The 27,892-nt window shown below is 35.7% G+C and overlaps 1 protein-coding gene across 1 annotated transcript; it reads right to left on the bottom strand.

Moving 5' to 3' along the window:
• Nucleotides 1-5,158: 5,158 nt before the first annotated feature.
• On the bottom strand, nt 5,159-18,821 carry LOC133878863 (probable sodium/metabolite cotransporter BASS4, chloroplastic). Its single transcript, XM_062317417.1, has 14 exons — nt 18,580-18,821; nt 18,158-18,263; nt 17,877-17,984; nt 17,700-17,767; nt 15,645-15,723; nt 11,154-11,212; nt 10,994-11,062; nt 9,743-9,856; nt 8,091-8,112; nt 7,468-7,535; nt 6,435-6,520; nt 5,745-5,874; nt 5,519-5,620; nt 5,159-5,447 (listed from the first exon to the last, which is right to left on the bottom strand). Exons 1-14 carry the CDS (start codon nt 18,781-18,783, stop codon nt 5,373-5,375), a joined length of 1,290 nt encoding a protein of 429 aa, XP_062173401.1. The 5' UTR covers nt 18,784-18,821; the 3' UTR covers nt 5,159-5,372.
• Between the last annotated feature and the right edge of the window lie 9,071 nt (nt 18,822-27,892).

Consider the following 27,892-nt stretch of genomic DNA (forward strand, 5'->3'; position numbering starts at 1 on the left):
TTGGGGCAGTTGAACCTTCGGTGGAATGGGTTGGGGTCTGAACCTTGGATAGGGCTTCTGTCATTTGGTTGGTGAGAGTGGTGAGAATGGAGGTGGTCTGGGGTGAGGCATGACCGAAACTGGTGACAGTGTCGGCCATGGCTAAACTGTATGGGTTAGGCAAGAACAACCAGGTTTTTTACTAGGAGCAGGGATAGAGTCCTTGCTCTGATACCATGTCAACAATACTAGAATTGGTGTAATTCGCTATATTTTTCTCATTGACTTAGCACGAATAAATAGAAAACTTTACACCGTATTTTGGCCTATACACATATCAAGCCTAGTATCATGCCACAATCACAGCACAATCGGTTTCCTTTCATAATAGGAGAATATATTCTACCGCCATATCCTTTCCCATTTTACATTATATTACAGCTCACGCCAACAACATGCACCTCAATATATACAAGAGTTACTTGTGACTTTTACATTGTCATTCCACAGATTCTGGAATCGTGAATAACAAGAATGGTTGTCTTTCCTTGTGTGATGTATTGACTTAATTTCCTTGCAGACTAATGTGCAAATTTTTTTACTCGCAAGTGCACGAGTCGTATGTAGCATAAAATATACAAGTGCAAGGTCGAATCCGCAAGGAAGTGTGTGTAAAGAAAAAAAAAAATCAATCTTTATTTGAATTAACTTTATTTTAACCTAGAGCCAAAGATTTGGAATTTTTGTCAAACAAAATAATAAACTCAAATGACACTGAATAAGAACAATTAATAAAAGCACTAAGGTTTCAGAATTCACCTCGCCAAATCAAGAATACATTCTTGTACTTTACTCATACACCCGATAAAGAAATAAGTTTTATTTACTGTTCAAAGTTCCATGAAAATTATGTTAAATCATTCAATGAATCCAACACAATAACAAATCACAACGAATATCCAATTGAAATTAAATCATCCAATGTATCCGTTCAATGAACAAATCACAATGGATATCCTCTTTCAATCAAATCATTTGATGTATCTGTTTGGTTGAAACACATCAAATATCCAACTTTTAATAAATTGACATTCAATCAAAAGACAAAAATCAAAAAATTGAATTTGGACTTGAACAATGTAGTGAAAAAAGAATTCGGGATTGTATAAAAAAACAACAAAAACGTGTCTTTATCAATGACGAGGTTTCATCTTCAACTAGGTTTCATCTTCAACCTTAGTTGAAGATTTAACCTCTCATGGCTAAAGACGAGAATAACAAAAATATAAAACATAAAAAAATAGAATAGAACGATGAGAAAAAGAAAAGAAGATAAAGAAACAAGATAACTTTAAATAAATTTAAAGCGATAAATTAATATGACAAGAAAAAGAAAGAAGAACTGAAAATTAAATAAGCGATGAATTAAAATGACAAGGAAAAGAAAGAAGAACTGAAATTTAAATAACATAAAAATAAAGCGATGAATCTAAATAGCAAAGAAAATAAAAGAAGAATGGAAAATCGAATAACTTTAAATTAAAAGAAATAAAAAAAAAAATACAAGAGCTAAGACAAGTGCTCTGAAGAGAAAAGTTGATATGTACTATGTACAGGATGCTCTAAGTGGTGCATAGCATGGAGTATTTATAGCAGAAGATTAGGTTAAACCTAACTTTTACAAAATGGCACATCTTCCCCTCTAAATCCTAATAGGTGAAAAGAACGCTAGGGTTTAGGCAAACTTTTACAAAATGACGCATCTACCCCTAGAAAACCCTAATAGGCTTGTCAGCATTCCTCAGAGCATTGAAATTGTGCATGCTACGTCAGCCCTAATTGTCGCTCGAGCGACAATGCGATCAATCGAATATTTTGGTCGATTGATCGACAATGCGCTCAATCGACTATCTTGGTCGATCGATCGACATCGTGCTTGAGCCTTTGTGCGCATTCCAGGTACTTGATTCTCCAAGGATGCTGCCACGTAAGCCCTAACACCCGTGCTTTGAATGCCTCTAACGACTTCTTCTCCTGTTTCTTTGCAAGTCGCACAGAAAATACTGGATTTTATCTCAAAGTCTTGCAAAACACTGAAAGACCAAAACTAGCCAAGAAATCAGAAAATAACAAAGCTAAAGGTTTAATAAATGCAAATTAAGGGGTCCAAATATACAATATTTGGCACTCATCAGAGACGTCCATGCCTTTTCTGGTTGTAGTAATTCTTACATCTTGCCTTCTCTGCATGGTTGCACTTTAGGCAACCTTCTCTGGCTTTGATATTTCCTTGTTGAGCTCTCCTCATGATCTGGCATCTTGGTCTCTTGGAGTAATGTTTTTTGCACAACTTTTGTATAACTTTTACACAACTTTAACAACTTTTTTTTATGATCAACCATTGGATCTGTTTTCCTACATGTGTGCCCTAAATATCTAATGATTGATCTTAAAAAAAGTTGTTAGAGTTGTGTAAAAGTTGTGCAATAAACATTACTCGGTCTCTTGAGTGACAATTGTCTTCTTGTGATTTTGGAAAGATGGTGTCGTGATATCTAGAGGAGACCGAATATCTTCAATTGCCTTAATACATTTGGTAGGTTGTGGGTTCATTAAAGTGTCCTTGTTTTTAGTTTTAACATATAAAACATTCCCAACACTTTCAACCAGTGATCCATGTAGTTGGAAAAGTGCGATTTTAATTCAAATCAAAGAAAGTATATCATTTGCGAGTGTGTGTTAAAAAAATTGTAGTTTGAAAACGTAGAAAAAACTTTGCTTTCAAATCAAATGTTAGGTGTGCGTTTTTAAAAACGTATGATTTTAAAAGCTAAACTGCGATTTTAAATGTCAAACCGTAATTTTACTAAACGCTTAACTGTGTTTTCTAATCGCACATTTTAAAGTTGTTATTTTTTAATCGCACTTTTTGAAACCACAACTTTAAACAAACCCTTCATTTCTCAAGACATGACCTTATTACAATGTTGGCATTTTGTCCCAAACATCCTTTCTTCAAAAAAAATAAGACGTGCAATCCGTGAAAATCAACATAATTTTTGAACTAAAACTATGGATAAATACTTTTGACCCCTTTGGTTGAAACGGCTTTATTTTTGCCTCATGTGCTTTATTTTGTATTAGAGATGATGTCTCGTTTATGGCTAAAAATGGATATAGTACCTCCATGCAACTTCCGTTTAAAAATTGATAGTAGTCCACATCAGCATACTGAAGAAACTAACACGTGTCCTATGCCCCATTAAAAAAAAAAAAAAACTTAAAAACCAAATAGAGAGCCATCTTCGTTTGGCCTTAGGATGGTTTCAGCCACCCCAATGGCCAAATCCTAAGACGATTTGTTTTTCTTTTTCCTTTTGGTCTTGTGGGAGTGGTCGAACCACCCTCAAAGGCCATGGGGTAGTTCGGCCACCCCCAAACTGGCTGTAGCGGGTGATTGAAACCACTCCCAGGCCAAACGAGCCACCCCCATTTTGCTCTTTGGGGGTGGTTGAACCACTCCTAAATAGGCCACCCCCATTTTGCCCAAAGGGGTGGCTCGAACCACCCCTATTTTTTGTTTTTTTTTTTTTTTCAAAAAGTTTTTCTTATTTGTAGTTTTAAAATTTTTTAATTTTTAATTAGGTATAGGGACACATGTCAATTTTTTAAGGCTAGTAACGTAGACTTCTGTCACTACTTTTGTTTGCTTGCTCAGACAGACCTGATCCAGAAAAAAAAAAAAAAAAAAAAAAAAAAAAAAAAATGATGACCGCCATCTACAAGAAACTTCCGTATATAATTTGAGTGAAATATTAATTTAAATTTGATTTAATGTTTAATACATAAAATAATGGATGTAATATGCAATGAGAAGTATGTGTTACACCTAATTCATTTATTACAGTTTTTTCGTGATTAGAATATGGAGTTACGTTTTATGTATTGGTCCTTTACCTTGGCAGCTGGTGTCAGGCACAAGCAAATGCCGAAATGATACCAAGTACTTTAAAGGTTTATGACCTCCTATCAAATTATTCTTTAGGTTTTTTTTTTTAATAGATGCACTCTTTAGGCTTTTAAAGACATCAAATCACATCTTAAGGTATGTAAAGTTATTATAAATCAGTCTCCATTAGGTTTATTTAACTGTAAGCAAAAACACATAGGTTCATCGCCACATTCTATTCAATCAAATTTTGACATGGGTGCATATGTTTGAGGCTGCACCACTGCATTTTTTAAAAAGGAAAATAAATAAATAAATCCTCGAGCAATCCTACATGAAAATTTTACTTCCTAAATTTTGAAGTCCAACTTCTTACTCTTTTTAAGTATTTCGCGTTTTTCACTTCTTTATTTCTGTCCAAATCTAACCTTTGAGGTGGCCGAACCGCCCTCAGTGGCCTTTAGGGTAACTCAATCACCCCAAACTCCGAAGGGGTGGTTTGCCCACCTCCTAAGGCTTGGTTGAAGACGGTCAAACCACCACCACTCTCAAAAGAGGATGGCAAAACACCTCCCAAAGGCTACTTTTAGAAAGTGAAGAATATTTGTGCAGCCCATAGCCTTTGCAAACCACCCCCTTTAAATTATGAAGTGATTTGACCATGCCCTACCAAGCCTCTTGGAGTGACCTAACAAACCCCAAAAGGCTACAAGGAGTGGTCTAACCCACCTAAAGATGGTAGGCGAATCACCCAAAAAGATCACTGAGGGTGGTTCAATCACCCTCCAAAAACCTAGATGGAGATAACCAAACCACCCTATATAGCCTTTGAGGCTGGCTCGATCACCTCCAACTACCTCTATCTTTCTTTTTTTCTTTTTTTCCTTTTTTTCTTTTTCTCTTTTTTGGTAGAATGTTTTAAATGATTTGGTGGTGATGACTTAAAAATATATACACATCAAAATTTTGATTAGATATGCCGTGACTAACAACCTAAATGGTGTTGCTCGCGATTGAAAAATCTAAATGAGTGATTTGATAACGGTGCATACCTTAAATAGTGATTTAATGCATTTAAAACATGAGTTATTTGACAAAAGGTCAAGCCACAAGGACCTCTATAATATTTTTTTCCTAACAAAGAAAAGAATAGTCATTATGGAACTATAAGGATTTGCAGTGAAATGTAGGGTTGAAATTTTCCACTGAATTACACATTCATTTTAGGCATTTGAACTAATAATACAAATGGTACATTTGATGATGCAGATGAACAATAACATGTAAATAAAAATAGACAGGTAAAACTCCCATTAAGCTGCTCGTTTCAATCCCTATTGAAGAATCAACCAAATGAATGCAATGTACTTGCACCATACCAAAATACAAGCATATTGTGATCAGCTAAGAATAACACAGCATAAAAAAGGGCTTATTCCATTACTTAGTTGACCTTGGCATTGTAGGATACTGTATCTTTCCGAAGCCAGAAGTTAACGAGAAGAGAATCCAGAATAATCTACAGCAAATATTTATGTCAGTAATAACAAAGATAAATACAAAATATAGGTGAACAAAGAGATGAATAACCTGGTTTAAATGCGCTGCAACACAAGGAAGAACTAGCAAACCAGATTCACCAAACGCACCACCGAGCTGCTCCACAACAGCCACCATCACAGGCAGAGTTTTCTACAACACGGCAACACATCAAGCAGCCTCAACAATTTGTTTAAATGAGGAAACCTAGGTACTTACATGATACATGTTTGTTTGCTTGCTAAAGAAATAATTATTTCCTCAAATCAATAATCACCTGGCTGGCAACAAGTACAAGAGCACTGGCATTTTCTTTCTTGGAAAAAATGGATTTGCTACCAGCAGTGACAGCTGAGAGGCTCTGTATAGCAAGGGCATTAAATGCCAACAAGATAACATGCAGAAGTCTGCAGTAAAAAAAAAAAAAACAAATTCCACTTGTTAGTTTATGCTACTATATTAAAGCCCAAAAAGTTTGCAGTAACTGAAAATCGAGAGTGAGTGATTCAGATCTTAACTCATATCAAGTTAGGAGGATACATACACAAATTTAAGCATATATAGGAGTCTCCTATTTATAGGAAGCTTAATAGAAAATTAACAGAAAAAAAAAAAATGAAACTTCACCATTTCAAAATTTCCAAGTATTATATATTTTGAACATTATCTAAATAGCACCGATAGAGAACTAGATTGAAACCTATATGGTCGAACTCTGCCCCAATAGGCATGCAATGAGAAAGTATGGGTAGGCATAGTATCACCTACACACCCTATAGACTGGTCAATTGACAGCTGCATTATTGCTGCCCTAAAATTAAATGACAGATTATTTACATTTCATGGCAAGTTGATAACCTACAAACTGCTGTCAAGCAGGAAAACGAATTTACAAATAATATCATTAAGAAAGTAATAGATAAATGACACTCAAATAGTACAAAAAAAATATGAGTGAAAAACATACGCCCCCATTCCAATAGCTATGAGAAAAACCGTAGGCTTAACCATCAATAGCAGTGACCTCGACCTACTCACTTGTATCCATGGTACCTAAACAACCATTAATGTTCAAATCATAATCACTACCAAACGCAAAAGACATGCATGTGTCCCATGCCAAACAAGTAAAATCTAGATGCCTACAGGAACCATTTTTGACAAGTAGAAAAATTTCCCAAGACATCTTGAAAAAATAGTTATGCAAAGGACTTGTATACCTAAGTATTTGCAAGAAAGTTCGGAACAAGTGTGATACCACCAGTTGTACATGAGTCATGAAAATTATGAGTAATTAGAAATCATTACTGCACATTTTATGAATTGGGAAAAGAGACATGGATATTGCTTATAAGTTATCAATCATAACAATTCCATATAATATGAGCAACATTAGAGAAGAATAGGCAAGAAATAGACAATTCTCCGGATAACTACAACGTAAACAACTATAAATTACATCACATTCCAAGTTACTTGAAAATATATATTGAAGTTATTTTGTGAAGAGAATAACTATTAAGCATGTTTTGTTTAGAAAATTGAATACAAAAGACCAGTAGATGCAATACTTCCATCACAACATTATTCAATTTTATAAAACAAAATAATTTACTGGAAAAATACAAAGACAGAAAAGCAAAAAGAAGACCATCATCTACAGCTGAATATTTAAAATTAATTAATTGACAAAACAAAAAGTAAAATGAATTTTTAAATCAAGCATTGGTGTTTTGCAATGCATTTAGAGATCTTTGTGGGATCAGAAAGGGAATATGGTTAGGATTTCATAAGGACCATAAGATATATGCCAAGAAAAAAGCCTATAAACCTCAGCACTAAATGGCTGTATATCCGAACAAAAGCCCCGCACAATCAACCCAACATGTAAATTCCCGTAACAATTATTATTGTGAATGCAGCAACTAAAGTGATTATAATCATGAGATCACAATAAAATGAAGAATAAAAAAGAAAACTAAGCAAGGTATAACACTTACTAGACTAAGAAAGAGTGCACTGAACTTCGAAAAGAGTTTGCGGTTTTGATCAACAAAGTCTGCCAGACCTGCAACTCGCATTTAATGAGGACTACAACAATTAGAAAGGTATTTAAGATCATCAGCATCTTCTAATATAACTTAGGTATACTAAAAACATGTCGAGATAGAAAAGTTGGAGGCAGGAAAGGACTAGTATTTTTCATAGAGGCATTTGGTAGAAGAAATGGAAACGCAGAAGGAAAGAGAGTTACTTATTTTAGCGACCAAAAGTACAAATATGTAAAATCATTTGCCATTCCCTGTCCCTCCCATTTTGGAGAGGATATGGGATACAGCTCCTCCCCCTCTTAAATTTTTCCCTTTCCTGTCATTCCAAACAGGGGAAAAACACCCTCCATCCCCCCCCCCCCCCCCCCCCCCCAACCACCACAAACTTTCCTTGCTCTATTCTCCATTCTCTCCTATTCCTCTCCTGCCAAATTCACTTAATAGTATAAATACATTCTCACTGATCATCTTCTATTGTAACATATGTATAAGACAGTCCGCATGCACAATTTCACCCATCACAAAAAGGGCCATCAAAATTCTGAAATAGAAAAAAAAAGATAAAAACTCACCTTTAAAAGATTCTCGAAAGACCTGTTGAGCAAAACAGGTGAATTACTATTGGAAACAAGTCAAACACGACAATGAAGGTAAAAGACAATGATGTGATAGTACTTATCCAAAAACCAGATTCACATGCAAGAATTGAAGTTTGGCTCGTTTGTATCTCTCGATATAACAAGGAATTTATTGACAAAGAATATCTTTGAAATGCATAAAGAAACTACAAGATAGCGACTGCATATGGGAGAGAACAGCAGTAAAGTTTCCCAAACCAATAGAAATCATTGTATTTGGTGCTATTCAACAAACTGATGTTCATCCCATGTCTATCCTCGAGGTAGAAAGTCTTAACCTTCTATTCTAAAAATGGGACTCTCTCAGTTCCCTTGGTAGTTCCAAATAATGTTATAATCCCCTATCCACCTTCTACTTCATGGACCAAAACATTGTCAACATGGGAGGGAAATGAAACACTTTTGTCAAACAACTATCCAAGACATTATGTTTGTGCGTGTGTTTACTTGAAGGCAGTTATGTAACACGTACACACATGATAAAATGTATGCCAACATAACAAAGTTAAAGACTACAGACATAGCAGAAATATAACAATTCAAGCAAACATCTTCCATAAAGAAAACAAATTCTAAAAGGTTCAAATTAATTTTCAAAAACAACACACATCATTGTAAGAGGTTTTTCCAACCTGAAAATTGTAAAATAATTGTAACACCCTTTTAATTAAGCATGTTATGATAGGGTTTCCTCCAATTGAAACCCTTGTTCTAAATTTTCTTTTCTTTTTTTATTAGTAGAGAGAGAGAGAGAAAGAAAGGAGCTTTTTAAGCCACTCCTCCCCCTTCCCCTCTTCACCTCTTTCAATTTTCCACAAAGAAAAGGAAAAGGATTAAAAAATGAATAAATTGTGTCATACGTGTCATATCAACCTTAGAGTCAACATGTATCCAAAAACATAAAATTCGTATACTGCTGGATTGTGCATAGCACATCATATTGTATGTCAACTCAGTCACATCTGCTTTATAGCCACATCCATGATTCCTTGGGTGGCCATTACAAGAAAATTGCCATGTAGCTGACCCAAAGTGGTTGGATAAACCTTACTATACATGAGATGAAGTGTGTCCATAAAATGAACGATGCTCCAAGCTTATATAAGCTTAGATATATAATATAGTGGCAGTGTAAGAACTACTCCATATTCAACTCTAAGTAATTCCATAACGTAATGAGTATATATAGACAGTAGTCCAAGCTTCAATGTATTTGTCAAAAATTATGCCATAAAGAAATACAGTATACATTTATAACTGGAAATTTTATCCAAAAATGATATCTATAACGCCTGTCATGCAAAGTTTACAATAAAAATTCTTAAGAAAGAACTTGTATTCACTTTCGGCTAATCATGGTAACCTATATGTGCCAAAAGATTTTTTATTTTAATTAGTAAACTAAAAGTGCTCAAATTTTTATTCATATTTCAATATATAAAACCATTTTCACTTTCAGGAAACCAATTGAGAGCTTTCCATGATGTGCAAGTATCATATAATAAAAAGTCATTTCAGTTTGCATTTTGAAATGCTGATACTACAGGAATTACCATTTTTTAAGTGCAAGGAAATGGATAAGTTACCTTCCCCAAGATTAGTGGGACTAGAAGTGTGAGAACAAGACTCCTAAACAGCTGCTTAGTTGGAACAGATACACCAACTCCATCAGCAATGAATTTTGAAATAGAAAATGGGACCTAAAAAGCAATATATCATTAGCCCAGATATATAAAATAACACAGAAAAACTTTGATGTTAGCAGGTCATACTGACCCAAAATCACTGTATATAAAGAAGAAATTAATGACTACAAATGGAGAGAATATAAAGTCCAGTTGATCATGCTGAAACATTGAGAAAAAATATATATATTTTGCTGCTTTTAATCCATATACAACTTCAAACCATATGAATATTGACATCAAGAAACAAAACAAAGACATCACCCCAGTTACGAGTTCCAACCAAGTATTGATTGCCATAGTAAAATAAAAAATTATACATACACAACTTAATTGCACGACTAATAACAATTTAAATTGTTCTTAAAAACATAATGGAAAAGAATATCACGAATTAGCAAGGACTTGATATTTAGTGGAATATTCCGCATGCAAAGTAAAAATGAAGAAAAATAATTCACTCTCAGCAGACAAAAAGTTCTCCTATGGAAAGGGAGGGACATACCAAAACCCTCAGAAAGGACATTTGAGCCTCAGGAGGAGTTCCCAGGCATCTTTGATGTAATAACTCAGTGAAAGGGGGGAGGGGGAGGAGAGAGAGAAAGAAAGAAGAAAAGAGCATCTTTAGTGTGGAATTACTGTTATAACCAACTAGAACAACTTCAAGGACTGATGACAAGTAAATTTTGTTGGAGACACCACAAGGAAAAGAACAAATAGGCAAAATAGGATTATAAAGCAGAAAAATAGAAACAGTAAAAGAGGACAGAAGATTGAACTTCTTTCAAAGTATAACCAGATTGAACTTCTCATTTATCTGATAACACAGAGGCAACAAAAGAGGCTAGACCGAGTGATAACAGAAAATGGCTATGTCCCAAAACTTCTTTTTTGGCACCCCAAGTCTGGGTGCCCAAGTGCAAACACATAATGTAGACAACTTATATATCATTAATAAAACAACACAAAACTACAGTACTGCAATAACTATGCATGGCGAGCGCCAAATTAAAATTCAGACTGCACAACTACCAACATGTGTTATATGCATAATGATCAAAGACTGCAGTAAATTCTCCAAAGACTTTAAAATAGTTGTACACGCAGAAATGTATTAAAAGGGATGCTAGAGATCTGGCTCCTGCAACTCACCATTAAAATTCCTAACATATTAGATATCACTGTCATGGCAAGAGCAAGGGCGGAATTCCCTCCAGCAAGCTGCATTTGAGGAATGCAACATTCTGTTAATCTTCAAACCTAAATATGTAAAAATAAGACGAGGAAGGAGATAGTTAGGAAATTAGCAAACCTGAGTAAGTGCCACTCCACTTGATAATGTAGTTGGCATACAGCTAAATATAGCCAGTCCTGTATAACCAGAGAAACCACTGCATAGTTTGCAAATAAGGTGGAGACGATAATAAATTACTGCTTTCACAACTTTGTCAACTGCAAAGTTACTTAGAAACACAAGCATTTTTGAAATGCAGTAACCAGAGCTAAGAGCATTAACTGTTGAAGAAGGAAACTTCTGACATGCGTTATTTCCTATTATTGTAACATACAATAAGTGTATTTCAATAATATGTTGTAGGACTTTTCTATTACTTTTGTATGGGTACAAAACAGTGCAGTGGAATAAGACAATATTCCCTTCTATTTCAAAACTTTTCGACTTTTTTCTTTCAGTTTGGTATTAGAGCGGTTGTGGTTGGTTTTCGTTTCGTGCATGTGTCGCCTAGATTGGCAGACTCACGCTCAGTCTGCACTGGTCAATGGTCACCACAGAAGACCCACGTTCGAGATTCTTTGGGAAATCCTTTCGGGTGAGTTTGTGCCACCAGCATCACCGCTGCACCTGTGTCAATCAAAACTTTCTCATTCTCGATCTGCTTGGTTGCGTGAAACGGATTGTATGTGGGTGAGGAGGCTTAGTCCTATTTTTCTCCTCCTGTGATTTCTCTTCAAGGGGAGACAGGTGAAGAAGAGAAATGCTCTATAGATCCTTTACCTTTTTTTTTATACGTAACTCTATAGATCCTTTACCTATAATGACAGATTCCTTATATGTACCTACGTTGCGAGAACAGGATGTTCCAGAATGTGATAGTCAACAACCACAGCAAAATGTTGGTGAGCAAGTTGAGTCACTTGTAGAGGGATTACAAGTTTATTCCAGACATCCAAGGAGTAAGACTATTCTTCAGCTTCTCAACCAAACATCAACTCTTGACTCAGGTAATAAAGGAATCAGATCTTGTACTCAACATTCCGTATCTAATTTTGTTTCTTATAACAATCTTTCATTACCCTATCGTACTTTCTTTGCAAAACTATTCTGTGTCTATTTCCCAAAGTGTCCAGGACACACTTGAGGACCCAAAGTGGAGGGAAGCAATGCAGGAAAAGATTAGAGCTCTTTATAAAAATAACACATACGACCTAGTTGAATTACCTAAAGGAAAGAAGGCAATAGGATTCAAATGGGAGTTTACAGTGAAACATAAAGCTGATGGTTCAGTCGAGAGATACACGGCTAAATTGGTTGTGAAAGGCTTCACGAAGACTTATGGGATAAACTATCAGGAAACATTTGCTCCAATGGCGAAGATGAACTCAATCGGGGTCGTACTTTCATTGACAACAATGGAAAGTGCATAAACTGAAAAGGCACCATTGTTGCCAATGAAAGTAACACCCATAAGTCTGTGTGAAGCATAAAAGAAGAGGTATACATGTAAAAAACGCATTTCTTCATGGAAACCTAGAGAAAGAGGCATACGTGGAGATTCGGCTTGGACTTCAAGATTCTTCAGTCAATGGTAAAGAGCGTAAACTGAAAAAAGGCACTGTATGGTTTAAAACAATCTCGTAGTGCGTAGTTTGAAAGATTTTCTTGGGCTATACAAAAGTGTAACAACAAGTAGAGCCAGGCTGATCACACATTGTTCATTAAATGGTCTATACAAGGGAAGGTAATTACTTTAATTGTTTATGTGGATGACAAACTACTGACCAAGAATGATGATGAAGAAATGCAAGACTTAAGGAAAATATCTCGCCCATGAGTTTGAAATGAAAGACTTGGAAAGTTTGAAATATTTTCTTGGCATTTAGGTAGCTGGATGGAGACATGGGATATTCGTCTCTCAACGAAAATATGTACTTGATTGACTCAAGGAAACGGGAATGCTTGGATGTAAAACAGTTGACAACCCACTAGAAGAAAACAAGAAGTTAGAGGAGAGTGATGAAAGTTATCTAGTTGATAAAGGCAGGTATCAATGATTAGTTGGAAGATTAATATATTTGTCGCACACTTGTCCAGATATTGCCTATGATGTCAGTGTAGTGAACCAATTTAAGTACCCACCTCGGGAATCTCATATGGAAGTGGTTTACAAAATACTTCAACATTTGAAATCTTCACTGAGTAAGGGTTTTTGTTTGCCAAACATGATCACCAGAAAATAAAAGCTTACATAGATGTTGATTGGGCTGAGTCAGTCACAGATCGATGATCTACTTCAAGATATTGCACTTTTGTGAGAAGAAATCTAGTTATCTGGCGTAGTAAGAAACAATTAGTGGTTGCTAGATCAAGTACAAAAGCTGAATTTTGAGGCATGGCCCACAGAATATGTGCATTATTGTGGTTGAAATTTCTACTAAAAGAACTCAAATATGATTATAAGGATTCGATGAGATTATATTGCAAAATTAAGATTGCCATTAATATTGCTCGTAGCAAAATGTTGCACACACTCCCACTCCCACTCCCACTCCCACTCCCTTACGTGGCACTAAAAATCACCATTCGATCCAAAATCTAATAGTGATCCATCCAAATCTAATGATAATTTTTAGAGCCATATAACAAAGTGTGCATTTGGGAGTGTGAGAGTAAGTGTGTATCATTTCTTTTGCTCATAATCCTGTTCAGTAAGTTCGCACTAAACCCATTGAAATTGATAGACATTTCATCAAGGAAAAATTGTATGTAGGATTGATTTGTACACCTTATGTGAAGACGGGGAGGACAAATTGCAAATATTTTGACAAAGGGAGCGTCCAATAGTGCTCTTCATTCAGCATTGTGCAAGCTAGTCATGCGAAACATCTTTGCCTTAGCTTGAGGGGAAGTTTTTTTTTTTTATGAATAATAATTTATTAAAACCGAAAGGTGCCCTTGAATACAAAAGAGGCTCCAAAACGAGCGGAAAACCCAAACCCTCCAACCCAAGACCCACAAACCCAAAACCCGACAAACCCTCAAACCCAAACCCCACGGAACAGCAAAGCCCTAAAAGAAACCCCAAAGCCCTCAACGCTAAACAGCTTCAAATTTGTCTTTTCCCTGCCTATTGGATGCACCCTTTGTATCATAGTTGATGGAGCACTCCAAGTTTTGAATCTCCCGTTTACCCTTTACCTTCCGAGAGTTACACACAGCTTCTACTTGCACTGTGTTAGCTTAGGGGGAAGTGTTGAAGAAGAAAACTTATGACATGCGTTTATTTCCTATTATTACCTGATTTGATTAAACCTGTTTATTTCCTATGCAAGACCAAAGGTAGAGGGAGCTATTGAATCTGAAAATGTCCATTAACTACAGTGATGCAAGTGCGTCCTCTCGGCGAGGGAAAAGCAAGACTCACATGCTGTAGCGTTGAGTGCTTCATGTGGGTTTCGGGTTTGAGGGCTTTAGGTCCTTGCGGGTTTGTTGGGTTTCTTTTTGTGGGCTGGTTTGCTTATTCCTGTGTATACTTCATGTGTACTTTGAAGCACCTTACACTTTTTTTAATAAAATCTTTATTACTTATCAAAAAAATATACAATAATTTTATTTCCATAATAGGTTGTAGGACTTTTTTTCTATTTAGAATCTTGTAAGCATATGCTTACAACGCTTACAAGCATACACTTACAAGATTCTAAATATGAAGCAGTGCAGTGGAATAAGACTATTCCCTTCTTCTTTCTCCAAATTTTTCATCTTTGTCTTTCAACTTGAAGTTCAAAGATTAAAATTATGAACGTTTTAAGGTGCATTAAATGTAATAGAAAAATGCCTTCTAAGGTGCATACATGCATGCAGGAGCAGAACTACATGTAATGTCTGCCCCAAAATTTTAAAATTTCCTCTAAATTATTTGTTTTTTAATGAGATAGACCCTCCAAAATTAATTTTTTACTCCAAAAAGTCTTTTAGTTCCCCCTCCCCCAAAACCTAAAATTCTAGTTTTGTCTCTGAATGCAGGAACAAACATGTACATGCACAGAATGGTGAGCATTTGCATGCATATGAATCCATCATTGAAGATAAAAACAGTAAATCTTTCAATGAGTCAAAATTTTGGTAGTACTCATATTTTAAAGAAGCCACCAATAGATTCATATTTTCCAGTATCTGTCATGCTTACCAAACATCATGCCAATTAAGATCAACAGCTGTATCATCCATAACATTGAAAATTGGAGTTAAAAAAAGAAGATGTGGACTTTATTATCTAATGGCAATGACAATGGATCAATTCGATATTTGACATGCATGTGGAAATGTAGGGAGCAAATAATCCTATAGTGGTTTTGGAAAAATATAAATTGTACAAAAGTTGTTGATTGGTGTATACTAACTTAGTTTTACACCAGTGTCAACAGATATATTTGTGTGCGCGCGTGCACATGTGCATGTGTACTTACTATGTGTACAAATGTATAAGTTGTGTATGTGAACTTAAGTATGTTATGCATGTACTTTGTACCAATCCTACAAGAAAAATAATTACAATCGTCAAACCTGTAACAAATTCTTGGGGTTGCATCTGCATTTGCAGTATTGCTCTTGAAAAGTATGGAGAGATCATCAGAATGGACACCTGCAAAGAGAGGAGAAGCAAGAATTGATAACATATATACCAGTCCAGGTTATACAACAGTAAAATAGATACCAATGAATTGCGAATGTATACCAGTCCAGATAAGAAACCAATAAATTTCTAATGTTCAGCAATGACGCTACAGTAGAGCGGCGATGATGGGCAATAAACTATGTTGCCAACCACTTAACCATGAGAAGAAAGTAGGTTCCTTGCCAATGGCTGTTGGGCCAAATGGCAGCTCCACCCCCCATTAAGACTGGGATGGTGGATAAGGTTATGGGTTCAAGTCCCAGGGGTTGTGTGAGCGATTAGCATAAGGGAAAAACATAATTAAGGAAGTCGCAGGAGGTCAAGTCCCCAGTTAGGCAATTAGCTTGCAGCAGCAGCAAGCATCTGTTAACCAGTCTAAGCTGTAACGAGGTTATTCATAGATAGGCATCACACACAGAGTCCCTTAAAAATGGCAGTAAGTGATATATAAGATCGTCAAACAGGGGACCATGTAGAAACTTAGAAATGTAGGAATCTACAACATGCAGAGAATTGAATCTTGAATCAACTTAGATTTATAATCCATAAAGTGATTTCTATTACCATTTTTACCTCTATTTAATCTTATCAAATGTAAATAAGTTTCTTCACCTATTTATGCAACTTCAATAAGCATCAGCACCTTTCTATGGTTTCATATAATTACTAAGCAATATAAATGCATGTGTTAAGCTCCTACTAGTCACCTAATCAATAATACCTAATTTCATATCTTATCATAGTTTTTCTTTTAGTTTATCCAATTGGTTGAATGTGTTTTTAATACTATTTCCCATTCTGTAGCATGTTCAAATATTGTCTTTATTGGCCAAGAATCCTTATACCTGCTACATAGCAAGAATCCTTATACCTGCCACATAACCTCAAAATAATGGTAATAGATAATTATAACCATAATCATCAAAAATGTTGAAACTCTGACCTATTGTTCTTAATCATCCTTAGTGCCCCTTAAGTCAAAATTATAAATACTATGGTTTTGTCATAGCAAAGACCACTCCTGCTTGTAAAAGTATCTAAAAATGTGGAGAACGAGTTAATATATATATATATATATATATGAAGGTTAGCAACAACATTATTGATTGTTAACATTTGTAGTGCTAGTGATTTTACCCACTAATATGATGACCTGCTTTCCTAATTTTTTACAATATCACATCACATATTTAATAGTGCCCATAGTGTTATTATGGTACAAATGTACATGGTTTAAAGTGTTAAATATGATCATAGAATGTAATCCATCACAAGTAGTGTAAAAACTCTAAACAGATAAGATGTGAGTGAAATACCACCATCCAAAATAAAATTTTCTTCATTATTTCTTAGTGCCTGAAGGTACCATTTTTTGGATAAGTAATTGGCCCAAGGGGAAGGTACCACTAAAATAGATTCATGCATATGATACAGAAAGGAAGTGTTGGAATAAGACTTTGATCCATTACCATAAGGCAGTTGCATAAAGGTATGGGAAACAATCAAAATTCTGTCCATGCTACGGAAGCGGTTGCTCAACATTTTATATTCTTGGATAGCGCCACATCATTGTTTGAGTGTCTTTACTTTTGTAGACTTTTTAAATTTACTTTCTGTTCGACCCGTTTAAGGGCTCTCTTGTATACTTCCCGTGTATAAGGGATGCGCCCCTTAGCGCTTTTCAATAAATTGCTATTACTTATCAAAAAAAAAAAAAATCTGTCCATGACTTCAATCCACAACACATTCAATCAAAAAACAAAAACAAAAAATGTCCACATATAAGTCGAGGAAACAGAAGATGCAAGAGAGAATAATTTTTTTTTAATTAAAAAAAAAAAAAAAAAAAAAAAAAAAGGAAAGAAAGAAAGAAAGAAAAAGGAAACTCTGGAGGATGAACCTCAAAATGCATGTGATAGGACATAAGAAATTCGAGGTCATACAAGCCCAAAAACTCCTACGGGCCATGCTTCTGCAGCTGCACCAATGTCTCCACTACGCAACGTCAACCCTATGAAATCACACAAAAATAAACAAACAAATAAATGAATAGTGTGGTGGCCATCATAGAACCGTATAAAAACCAATACAAAAAGGGGGGAAAAATGCCAAACACAAACCTGATATAATAAATATCCCAAATGTGCTAAATTTTGAGAGAGAATATCTATCTGCAAGACAACCAAGACTAGGATATGCAAGTCCTAATGCTACTCCACTGACAAGAGCTGCACGTAAGGTTACACGTACATATAGAGTTCTAATCAATAAATGAGATGATACTAAAACATTAGATAGCCTCAAACACGTAAAGATATTGCAAGGGAATTTTTTTTTTTTTTTTTGAAAAAAAAAAAAAGGTCGTTCTTTTTATAACAAGGACTGTATATAATCAAATTACCTACTGGAAGGAAGTTATTCGCCACAAAATTCAACAACGGTTTTGCCCACTTTAACCCACTCGCTGAACCCGAAACCCGATTAAGTTTATCTCCATTTCCATCTCTCTGATACACAATTGATATTTCTTTAAATAATAACAGTATTATAAGCAACTTGTAAGACACCAATTTAACTTACAAAAAATCTAGGAAAATGCAAAAGATACTTCCAATTCTAAGTATATTTACATCCTACTGCTACTTTGCTTGCCTAATAGTATAATGTACTTAATTTATATAATGTAATACATACACAATGGGTATATATCTTATTTTCAAAGTTATCAGAAACTGTGATTTCTTTTCTTTTCCTGCATTTTCTCGGTAACCAAACACAGAAGAAGCAAGTAATTGAAACTGATGGAATTAGAGAAGGCCGAACCTCATCGGACCGCTCCAAGGCTCTGATGGGTCTGTAAATTGACCGATTGTGATTGAAAGTGATGGAGGTGCTGTGGAAGAAACCGTGATTTGGCGGAAAACGTGGGGTCCCGAGACGGAACGACAGCGTTTGGGGGGATGGAGGAGTGAGAATTAGGGTTTGGAGTGTTCCCGCCATAGGAAAGGTACAGAGTGTACTACGCATTCACAGTGAAGGATGAGAGAGAATTCATACTGTTTTGAAAGGCCTTCGTATACATACAACCCCCAACTACTGCCCAACCTCAATAGGTCACGTTCCAATGTGCCTAGGAGGTTGTGCAATAGTTGAATAGGAATTGTAATTTTAACATTTTCAGTTTCGAAATTGCAAAGTGAGAGAACAAAATTGCGGGGGTGGTTATTAATTTTTATTAAAAGATCACTTTCGATATATATAAAAGGGACCAAACGGTTTAATGTTCAAGGTTACAACGGTTCCCTAATAGAGTAAGTGAGAAACAGAAAATGGAATTTTCTCCAATTATGCAAATTCAGACTCAAACCATAACAAATCACATCTGCTTAAAAACAACCTAAACAATAGAAGATGTTTTTACGTTATAGGAATACCTATAAAGATCTAAGAGATGCCACGTATTATGAGCTATAAATAACTTTTACAAACCAGGTAAACTAAAACCAAGAGAGCAGACTGTATAAGTAACTAATAACATTAGAACACTAAATCCTAAAAGGTCCTAACTCTCCCACTCTAAAGAGAGGAGTTTGAGTTTCTAGAGAATTTTATAGAAAAGATTGTTGCTTGGGGGGGGGGGGGGAGGCAGTGGACTCCAACCTAATCCTCCTGGGCTAGGTTGGTTCTTTTTGTTCCTCCGTGGTTAGATTTATTGGAGGTTATGTGCCAACTATCCACTAGGGCTGTGGAGTTTTGTTCCTCCCGGTTGATCCTGTAGTGGCTGATTTTCTCCTAATCCTTCTAGGACTATGGAGCCACTACAAAAAAAAAAAAAAAAAAAAAAAAAAAAAAAAAAAAGAAGTCATTTATGGACGATTTTTTTTCTAGACAGTTTTAAAAACCGTCTAGAAAACAAAATTTGTAGATGGTTTTTTTGAAACCGTCTGTAAAAAATTTATTATGGACGGTTTGATTAAATCGTCGATAAAATTCCAGATGGTTTGAACTAAACCGTCTGAAAATTTTCATTTCTAGACGGTTTTTTTTCGAAACCGTCTATAAATGTTATTTTCAGACGATTTAATTAAAACCATATAAAATTTTAAGGACAGTTTTTACCAAACCGACTATAAATATATCTTTACAGACGGTTTGGAAAACCAAACCGTCTGAAATTCACTTCATTTCATTTCGCATTAAATGTTCTTACAGTACTTTCATTCGCATTAAATGTGAAGTTTGAAAAAAAGTTTCTCTCTCCCTCCGCGTTCTCTCTCCCTCTGTGTACTCTCTGCATACATGGTTGTTTTCTCTCTCTCTCTCTCTCTCTCTCTCTCTCTCTCTCTCTCTCTTTCAGTTCAGCCACCAAGGTACCGCCAGCGGCCGCATAAAGTCATCACTGTCATTTGAAGGTATGTGGTCTGACTTTCTCTCTCTTTCTAGCTCTCGCTAGATCTGTTTTCCTCTCTCTCCCTCACAGTACTCTCTCTCTCTCTCTCTCTCTCTCTCTCTCTCTCACACACAGCTCCGGCGAAGGTTGAGGACTGGCCACCAACTTCCACCGAGGACCACCGACGACCAGAGGTTGCTCTAGCTCCTGTTGCATTTTTTTGGTTTTTCACCAAAGGCTGCTCTCTCTAGATCTGTTTTGCATTTTTTTGGTTTTTCTTAACTCACCGACGATCGATCTGTACTGTTTTTTTTCTCTCTCTCTTCTGTTGCTCAATGCATATATGTTGCTCAAACACTATTTTTTTTTTCCTTTATTTATTATGCTTATTTTTTCCCTATGACAATATATATATATATATATATATATATATATATATATATATATATATATATATATATATATATATATATATATATATATATATATGGTGCAGGTGGACCTTGTTGGGGGATATTATGATGCCGGCAACAATGTGAAATACAGGCTTCCCAGAGCATACCGCAGGACAAAAAAACTGAGGCTTAAAAATTAAGGACGAAAAGATGAACCCAGAAGCTATGATCGCCCGCAGGACAAAAGAAAAAAAATATTGATGATCATCCAAAAAAATTTTTTAAATAATAATAATAATAATTATTATTATTATTATTATTATTATTATTATTATTAATTCTGGACGATTTTGCCCAAACCGTCTAGAATCCGAATTCTGGACGAAAAATCCTGGACGGTTTTAAACCGTCAACAAAAAACCGTCTGGACTTTATTCCAGACGGTTTTTACCATTTATGGATGGTTTGAAACCGTTCAGAAATGGTGATTTTTTTGTAGTGAGCTTTGTGTTTGTGTGTGTGTGTGTGTGTGTGTGTGTTTTTTTTTTTTTTTTTTTTTTCTGGTTTATTTCTTTTGGTCCAAGCAAGAAAGCTCATTCAAGACGTTTCCAGAAGGGGTTCGGCTGCTTTGGTTTGTGTCGTCGGCCGTGTGCTTGGCCGGATGGTCATCTTCAAACTTCTAATTTTTGACGATAGATCTACGCATTTCTGTCAACTTCTGTGAGACGCACGCCTCTCAGTCGTGATTTTCGGCGTCCTCCGATCCTTCCACCGCAAGCTACAGTTGTGTGGGCCACCGATGACCGGGGAGTGGTCATCACGAGCCAAGGAGACTTCTCTCTTTGGGCCGCGCGTGATGGTCACGCCCCACTTTTTTCGTGCCCTGCAAGGTGGTGCTGGGAAATATGGAGTCCGATCTGTTGCAGGGTCATTCCAGGGACAGCGCGTGTGCTACATGTTAGGTGAATGATTTCTTGATCACGCAACGGGATAATTTGTTAGGTTCCGAGGGAACCTAGACCTTTTCAAACACAAATTTTGGGATTAAATTTGCATGTTTTATTCATCCACTAACAACTCTTTAAATAAAGATTACATCATGAGTCCTAATTGAAAGATAACACTAAGAGATAACTATCACCTTCTACTAGCCAAGATAACACTAGCAATTTTGAAATAAAAGATAACACTGTCTATCGCAACAACTACTAACCTACTGGCGATGGACATTTGAAATTAAGATAGACTCTGCTGCTACTCAACTACTAACAACAATAAGATAGCATAAAATAAACTAACACCAATAAGATAGATAACGATTGACTCAGCATGCATTCTAATCTTGTGGGTATCGTATCATTCCTCCCCCCTTGAAAGTGTCCTTGTCCTCAAGGACAAAGTCGAAAAATTGTGCTTCATTCGCTTCCTAGGCGGGCAATCTGTTTGACGGGTTGGCAACGTGGCTTGCAGAGACTGCTATGTAGGCTGGCACCATGGCTAGTGACGCGTTTGTGCTACCTCTAGTAATGTTTGGACCTGTGGCTGGGGTGGTCGGTGCAAGGTGGTGGTGGTTGTTGGACAAAACTGCAATTGCGACTAGGAGCGGTATGGTGATGTTGGTGGTGCAATCTAAGGAGACGGCGACATGGGATGGAATGGCTGCGCTCGTTGGGGTTTTGATCTTTTTGGGTGCTGATGGGTTGATCTTTGGTGATGTATCTTCTGGTGATGTGATGGGATCGGGTTTGGGTGGTGGTGTTATTGAGTTTTCCAAACTAACGGGTTTGGTGGTCGTTGAATTTTCTCCGGATCCATTAGCCCCTTATTGGCTAAGTCTGTCCTCCACTCTTTTTAGCCTCTCTGAAAAAAAAAACCCGATGGCAACGTCAAGCGTCTTTTGGAGAGTCTCCAACCAATCATTCCACGAGTCTGCCATTGGAAAACCTAGCTCTGATACCAAAATGTTACGTGAATGATTTCTTGATCACGCAACGGGATAATTTGATAGGTTCTGAGGGAACCTAAACCTTTTCAAACACAAAGTTTGGGATTAAATTTGCATGCTTTATTCATCCACTGACAACTCTTTCAATAAAGATTACATCATGAGTCCTAATTGAAAGATAACACTAAGAGATAACTATCCCCTTCTACTAGCCAAGATAACACTAGCAATTTTGAAATAAAAGATAACACTGTCTATCGCAACAACTACTAACCTACTGGCAATGGCATTTGAAATTAAGATAGACTCTACTGCTACTCAACTACTAACAACAATAAGATAGCATAAAATAAACTAACACTAATAAGATAAATAACGATTGACTCGGCATGCATTCTAATCTTGTGGGTATCGTATCACTACACGTGTCGTTTTTTCGGCTAAGACAGCCTCTCTACTGTCAACTTGGGTTGGATTTTTCTGTTTTGCTATGTTTGTGTATTCCCATTGTTTTTCTAGTCACAGTCTACCTTTGTATTGCTCAAATTTTACTGGAATATTTGTTGGCTTGTAGTTAGATAGGCCCTCTTTTCTTTTTAGAGTGTGTGTTTTTGTAAAGAGATGTTCAAATATTGTTCTTGTAAGGTTTGTGTTCTGCTTGGACAGTTGTTTTTTGGGAAAAATCATAATTAGTCCTTAGGTTTTTATCTTATTTGAATTTAGTCCTTGGGTTTTTAATTTCAAAAAAATGGTCATTAGGTTTTGCACAAATTTTAGATAGGTCCCTCTGTCACTTTTTTCCTCAAGATTAATAGTTTGTCATATTTCATGTGTGTCTCAATTGACAAATCAGCGTCCCTGTCAACATCTAATATCAATGCCACATCATTAAGCATCAAGTCATCCATAGAAAAAAAAAAAAAAAAAAAAAAAAAAAAAAAAAAAAATCATTTTCTTCGTCATCTTAATCTTTTAGATTTGTAACATTAGATGGAAAACCGTTAAATTTGATACTGACATGGACATTGACATTGTATTGGGTGCAAACATGAACCATATAGTGTCAAATGAAACATATGTGACAAGTGAAAAATCGTTAACTTTGACATTAAAATAATAGAGTGATCAATTTGAAACTTGAGTAAAACCTAAGGACCTTATTTTTTAAATTGAAAACCTAAGGACTAAATCCAAATCAAATGAAAACTTAGGGATTAAATATGATTTTTCCTTTGTTTTTTTAAATCAGATCCTTCTGGCTTAGAGTGTAAGGGGTCTTGTACATTCATTCTCAAGATGTATGTCTTCGGGCTTTTCAACAATATATTGTAGCATATGCTACTTGTTCTTTAAAAAAAAAAAAAAAAAAAAAAAAAAAAAAAAAAAAAAAAAACTGAAGAAACATAAAAGAGAATGGCCATGGTTATCTCCCAAAAAGTCTCCACATTGGAAATGTCCCATAGCAAAGTTTGTCTCCACGCTAGAAAAGTCCCAAATCAAGGATACGAAACCATGTTATAACAAAATAGTGGTGCCACTTGTAGGCAACAAAACCACATCATTAGCCTGTAGATAATGCCCATGTACCAAAAACAGTTGTGCCACCTGCATGCCGCATGGATCGGTTATCATGCTCCACCTATATATTGTAGATAATGCCTCATGTACCAAAAGCAGTTCTAATCACAAAACTTGATGTATCCTTATGCTTGCTGCGGAGGAAAAAACCGTGGCAGTTATGGAACAAAAACTCACAGGCAACAGTAACTGCTCCTTCTCGGATACCCTTTTTTCAAGCACAGAAACTCGGCCCTCGAACAACTGGTAGTAGCAGTTGATCCTCCTACCACCATCGCTGCAAGCCACCGCGTGCAACCAACATATAGGGACCACTGTTTATTCCACCAGCATCATTTCCTTGGACATCATATCTACTATCCTTCCCGACTTGGCAACCAGTAAACTTCTCCGCTATCTGCTTGACCATACTGGAACAAAAACTATTTTCACCCAGGACCGTGAAAACATTCATCCCAAATTGGGTGTCCTTCCCCGAAAAAAAACCACAACCAAAAACATAAAAACTACATCTCCATTCCAGAAAAGGATGAGATAAAACTACTTTCTTCTCTAAGGGGACAAACGTCGCCCTAAGAAATAAAACACCCTACAAAATCCTAAAATCAAAAACACAAAACACCATGGGAGGAGACAAGGCTTTTTTCTTTAGTTTCTCTCTAAAAAATAACTGCTACAGAGCAACGAAAAAAAGGTTGACAACAACAATCTTCATTTCAAGAAGAAGGGGTGGTTATTAATTATTAATAATTAACTGCATAACTGCAAATAATTATAATCAATTAACCAATAATTGTTTAAGTTTAAATATCTTGGGTTATTGATTATAGAGATTGAGAAAAACAGTAACCATATAACCAGTAACCGGTTTATTATATATAAAAATACATATTAAAAATAAATGAAAAAATAATAATAATTACAACCTAAATTTGTATAGGAATTTTTTGAATTTTTTTTTTTTACTTTGTATACGGGGTTTTGAGTTATCTTCACATTCTTTCAAGGAAAAAATGCATCATCAGTCCTTATGATTGGCCAGATATACAAATCATTTTTTGTGGTGTCAAAGTGAATTCAAATATCATTGTGGTTGGCCTAATTTATAATTCATTCCCTGAAGTCAAATTCTATTAAAAAAAATTGATAGATTCCATTATGTGTCACACCAGCGCCAATAAGATGACGACACGTGACATCCTTAATTAAAAAATATATAAATATATTAAAAAAAACCTAAATAATTATTATTTTTTTTTTTTTAAAAAAAAAGGTGGCTCTTGGTTGGGCAGCCACCCCAGGGGCCGGGGGTGGCCTTCTGGCCACCCATAGATTCCTTTGGGGGTGGCCTGCGAGCCACCCTCGGCCCCTGTGGGTGGTCGCGCACCGCCATTTGCCATTATGATTTTCTACTCCTCACAAACATTATGACTTTCTATTTTTTTTATTAACATTAATTATTACAACCAAAACATCTACTAAACATCATTACATTAACTGAAATTATACTATACACATCAACATTACAGAAGATCCAAACTATTCTTAATACACAATCGAGCCTTAAATGCTAAGCGTACAACATCACTCAAAAGTACTAATTACTATAAGCGGCCTTCAAAATTCAACAATCAGTCCTCAAACATTAACTGGAACAATATCACAATGCTAAAACGGCTGCATCAACATCGAGGTCCATATCAAATTCGACATCTAAAGGTAGTCCAACTATGAAAACAACACATATTTTACAGGTGGAAAAGATATAAGCGTAAGTCCACGACTTAGTGAGTGCATAAATACGCATGATACACATGTTATCACATGGTGAAGTCAACTATGTAAGATATAAACCACATACAACAATGTAAATTTATAGTTTTTCATTTGACAAAATGATCATGAATGCAATATAGATATAATATATGATGTAATAAGAGAATCACATCATAGTTGAACTCCATATGGTCTACCCAAAATATGAACATCTTCCTGACAAAATTTGCGCTATCCCGAGATACATGTAGCACAACACTAGTGCCCCGGATGCTGCAGCTATAGTGTCCTACACAAATTAAATGCTTATGTCACTCAATTCTTCAGAACATGTATTTATACATGCATACATACATACATACATATATACATATAAACTTTCATTGCCTTATAAGTATAACCTCATCCTATGTCCTCCATGCACCATTTCTCTTCCATGCAACGTATTCATCCATCTCTTAAGAGAAGGAAATTCTAGAGAATGAATAAGAAATTTTGAGGTTTACTTCACCTCATTGGGGTAAGCCTTGGTCCTAAGTTCGTTTTTTAATTGTTATTATGTCCTAATGATATTCCATGTTTTTACAAGTTCTTAGCATGCCATAATAGGTTTAGAAAATATTATCTCTTTAAAAGAAATTGATTTTTCAAGAAATGCTAAAATCACCTTTAGATTTCATGATTCATCGCATTAATATGTGTTAACATATTGTTTAGGGTATTAGTTAAGTTTTGTACGCTTTGGTATAAGGTTTTAAGTATTTTATGCATTTTGGTGCCATCGAGCATTCTACAGCCCTTGAATGAACGTTCGCTACCTGTAGAACGAACGATCGAACCTAGGACGAACGTTCAAAGGTTCCCAGGATTATTGAATTATGGTTTTCATTATAGTTTATATGTTATACTTGTAAGTGGTTATTTACTATGATAGGTTGCTTCGTGGTAGCGGGTATTCAAGAAGTCCAAACTTATGAATAACTTATTCAAGCGTACCATCCAATTTAATGAGCTTGAGCGCAATTCACACTAAGCTCAAGCGCATTACCCAAACACTGTAACGACCCACCTCCAATGACACAATATTGTTTGCTTTTGGTTTCCCCGAACCAGACTTCTCAAGAGGTCACCTATCCTGGTACTACTATCGCAGAAGCACATTTAACTGCGGAGTTCTGATAGGTTCATGGCCATCACGGCTTTAAAACACGTTGTGTCAAGAAATGTGCGTTTATACATATAAGCACATCCCCATTCCCAGGCAATGTAGGACATTATAATCACCCCTTCTTGGGACCCAACATCCTCCCTGGCGACCCTCATGGGCTTGTGCACTCTCCCCCATCTCAGGCTGGGCAATGACTTTGGTACCATTTGTAACGACCCACATTACCTATGTTATATTGTAACTTGAGTAAGTTACAATGAACCTTTAGTATCATAAGGTGACCTTAGCAAGTAACAATTTGGTCTTTAGAGTAAACTACTCTGATACCATAATGTAACACCCCGCTTTTTACAAAAAGGCGTAAGTGAAAATTTCGATTTCCACTTGACATTACGACATCATCAGAGTTAAATATTGGCAACATAATATATATATATATATATATATATATATTCTTTATAATGACACATCAAAGCTGACTGAATAACCTCAATATATAAAATAATTACTTTTCATTCTAATATAATAATTACATTTAAATTAATAACATATGAGCCACAAGCGGCACTTAATAAAGTATTAATCATACCATAATAAATATCACATCACTAAGAAACATATGAAAAGAGTCTGACACAGGTGCATGAAAGGATAAACTAAGCAAGGTAGTCCATCACATCCAAGAGTCCACAACACAGGAGGCATCCTAGCCTCAAAAAAGACCTCCATTAGGAACCATCTAAACATCTAAATGGTCATGATACTCTTCATCCTCAAACCCTGTATTAATAAATAATACAGAAGAGAAACAGTAATACAAAAATACCTAAGTGAGTTTGTTGTTTTCAATAATATTATGAATGTTGATTTATTTATGAAATGCA

Source organism: Alnus glutinosa, chromosome 10 (assembly GCF_958979055.1).
Source record: "Alnus glutinosa chromosome 10, dhAlnGlut1.1, whole genome shotgun sequence".
Lineage (NCBI taxonomy): Eukaryota > Viridiplantae > Streptophyta > Magnoliopsida > Fagales > Betulaceae > Alnus > Alnus glutinosa.

What these genes read in the sequence shown, in the direction of transcription:
- LOC133878863 (XM_062317417.1), bottom strand. Translation starts at nt 18,783, where the DNA reads ATGCGTAGTACACTCTGTACCTTTCCTATGGCGGGAACACTCCAAACC. An exon ending in GTGGAGTGGCACTTACTCAG is followed by an intron (nt 11,063 to 11,153) that starts GTTTGCTAATTT and finishes CCTCAAATGCAG; the next exon opens with CTTGCTGGAGGGAATTCCGC. An exon ending in CTTTCGAGAATCTTTTAAAG is followed by an intron (nt 7,536 to 8,090) that starts GTGAGTTTTTAT and finishes TGCGAGTTGCAG; the next exon opens with GTCTGGCAGACTTTGTTGAT.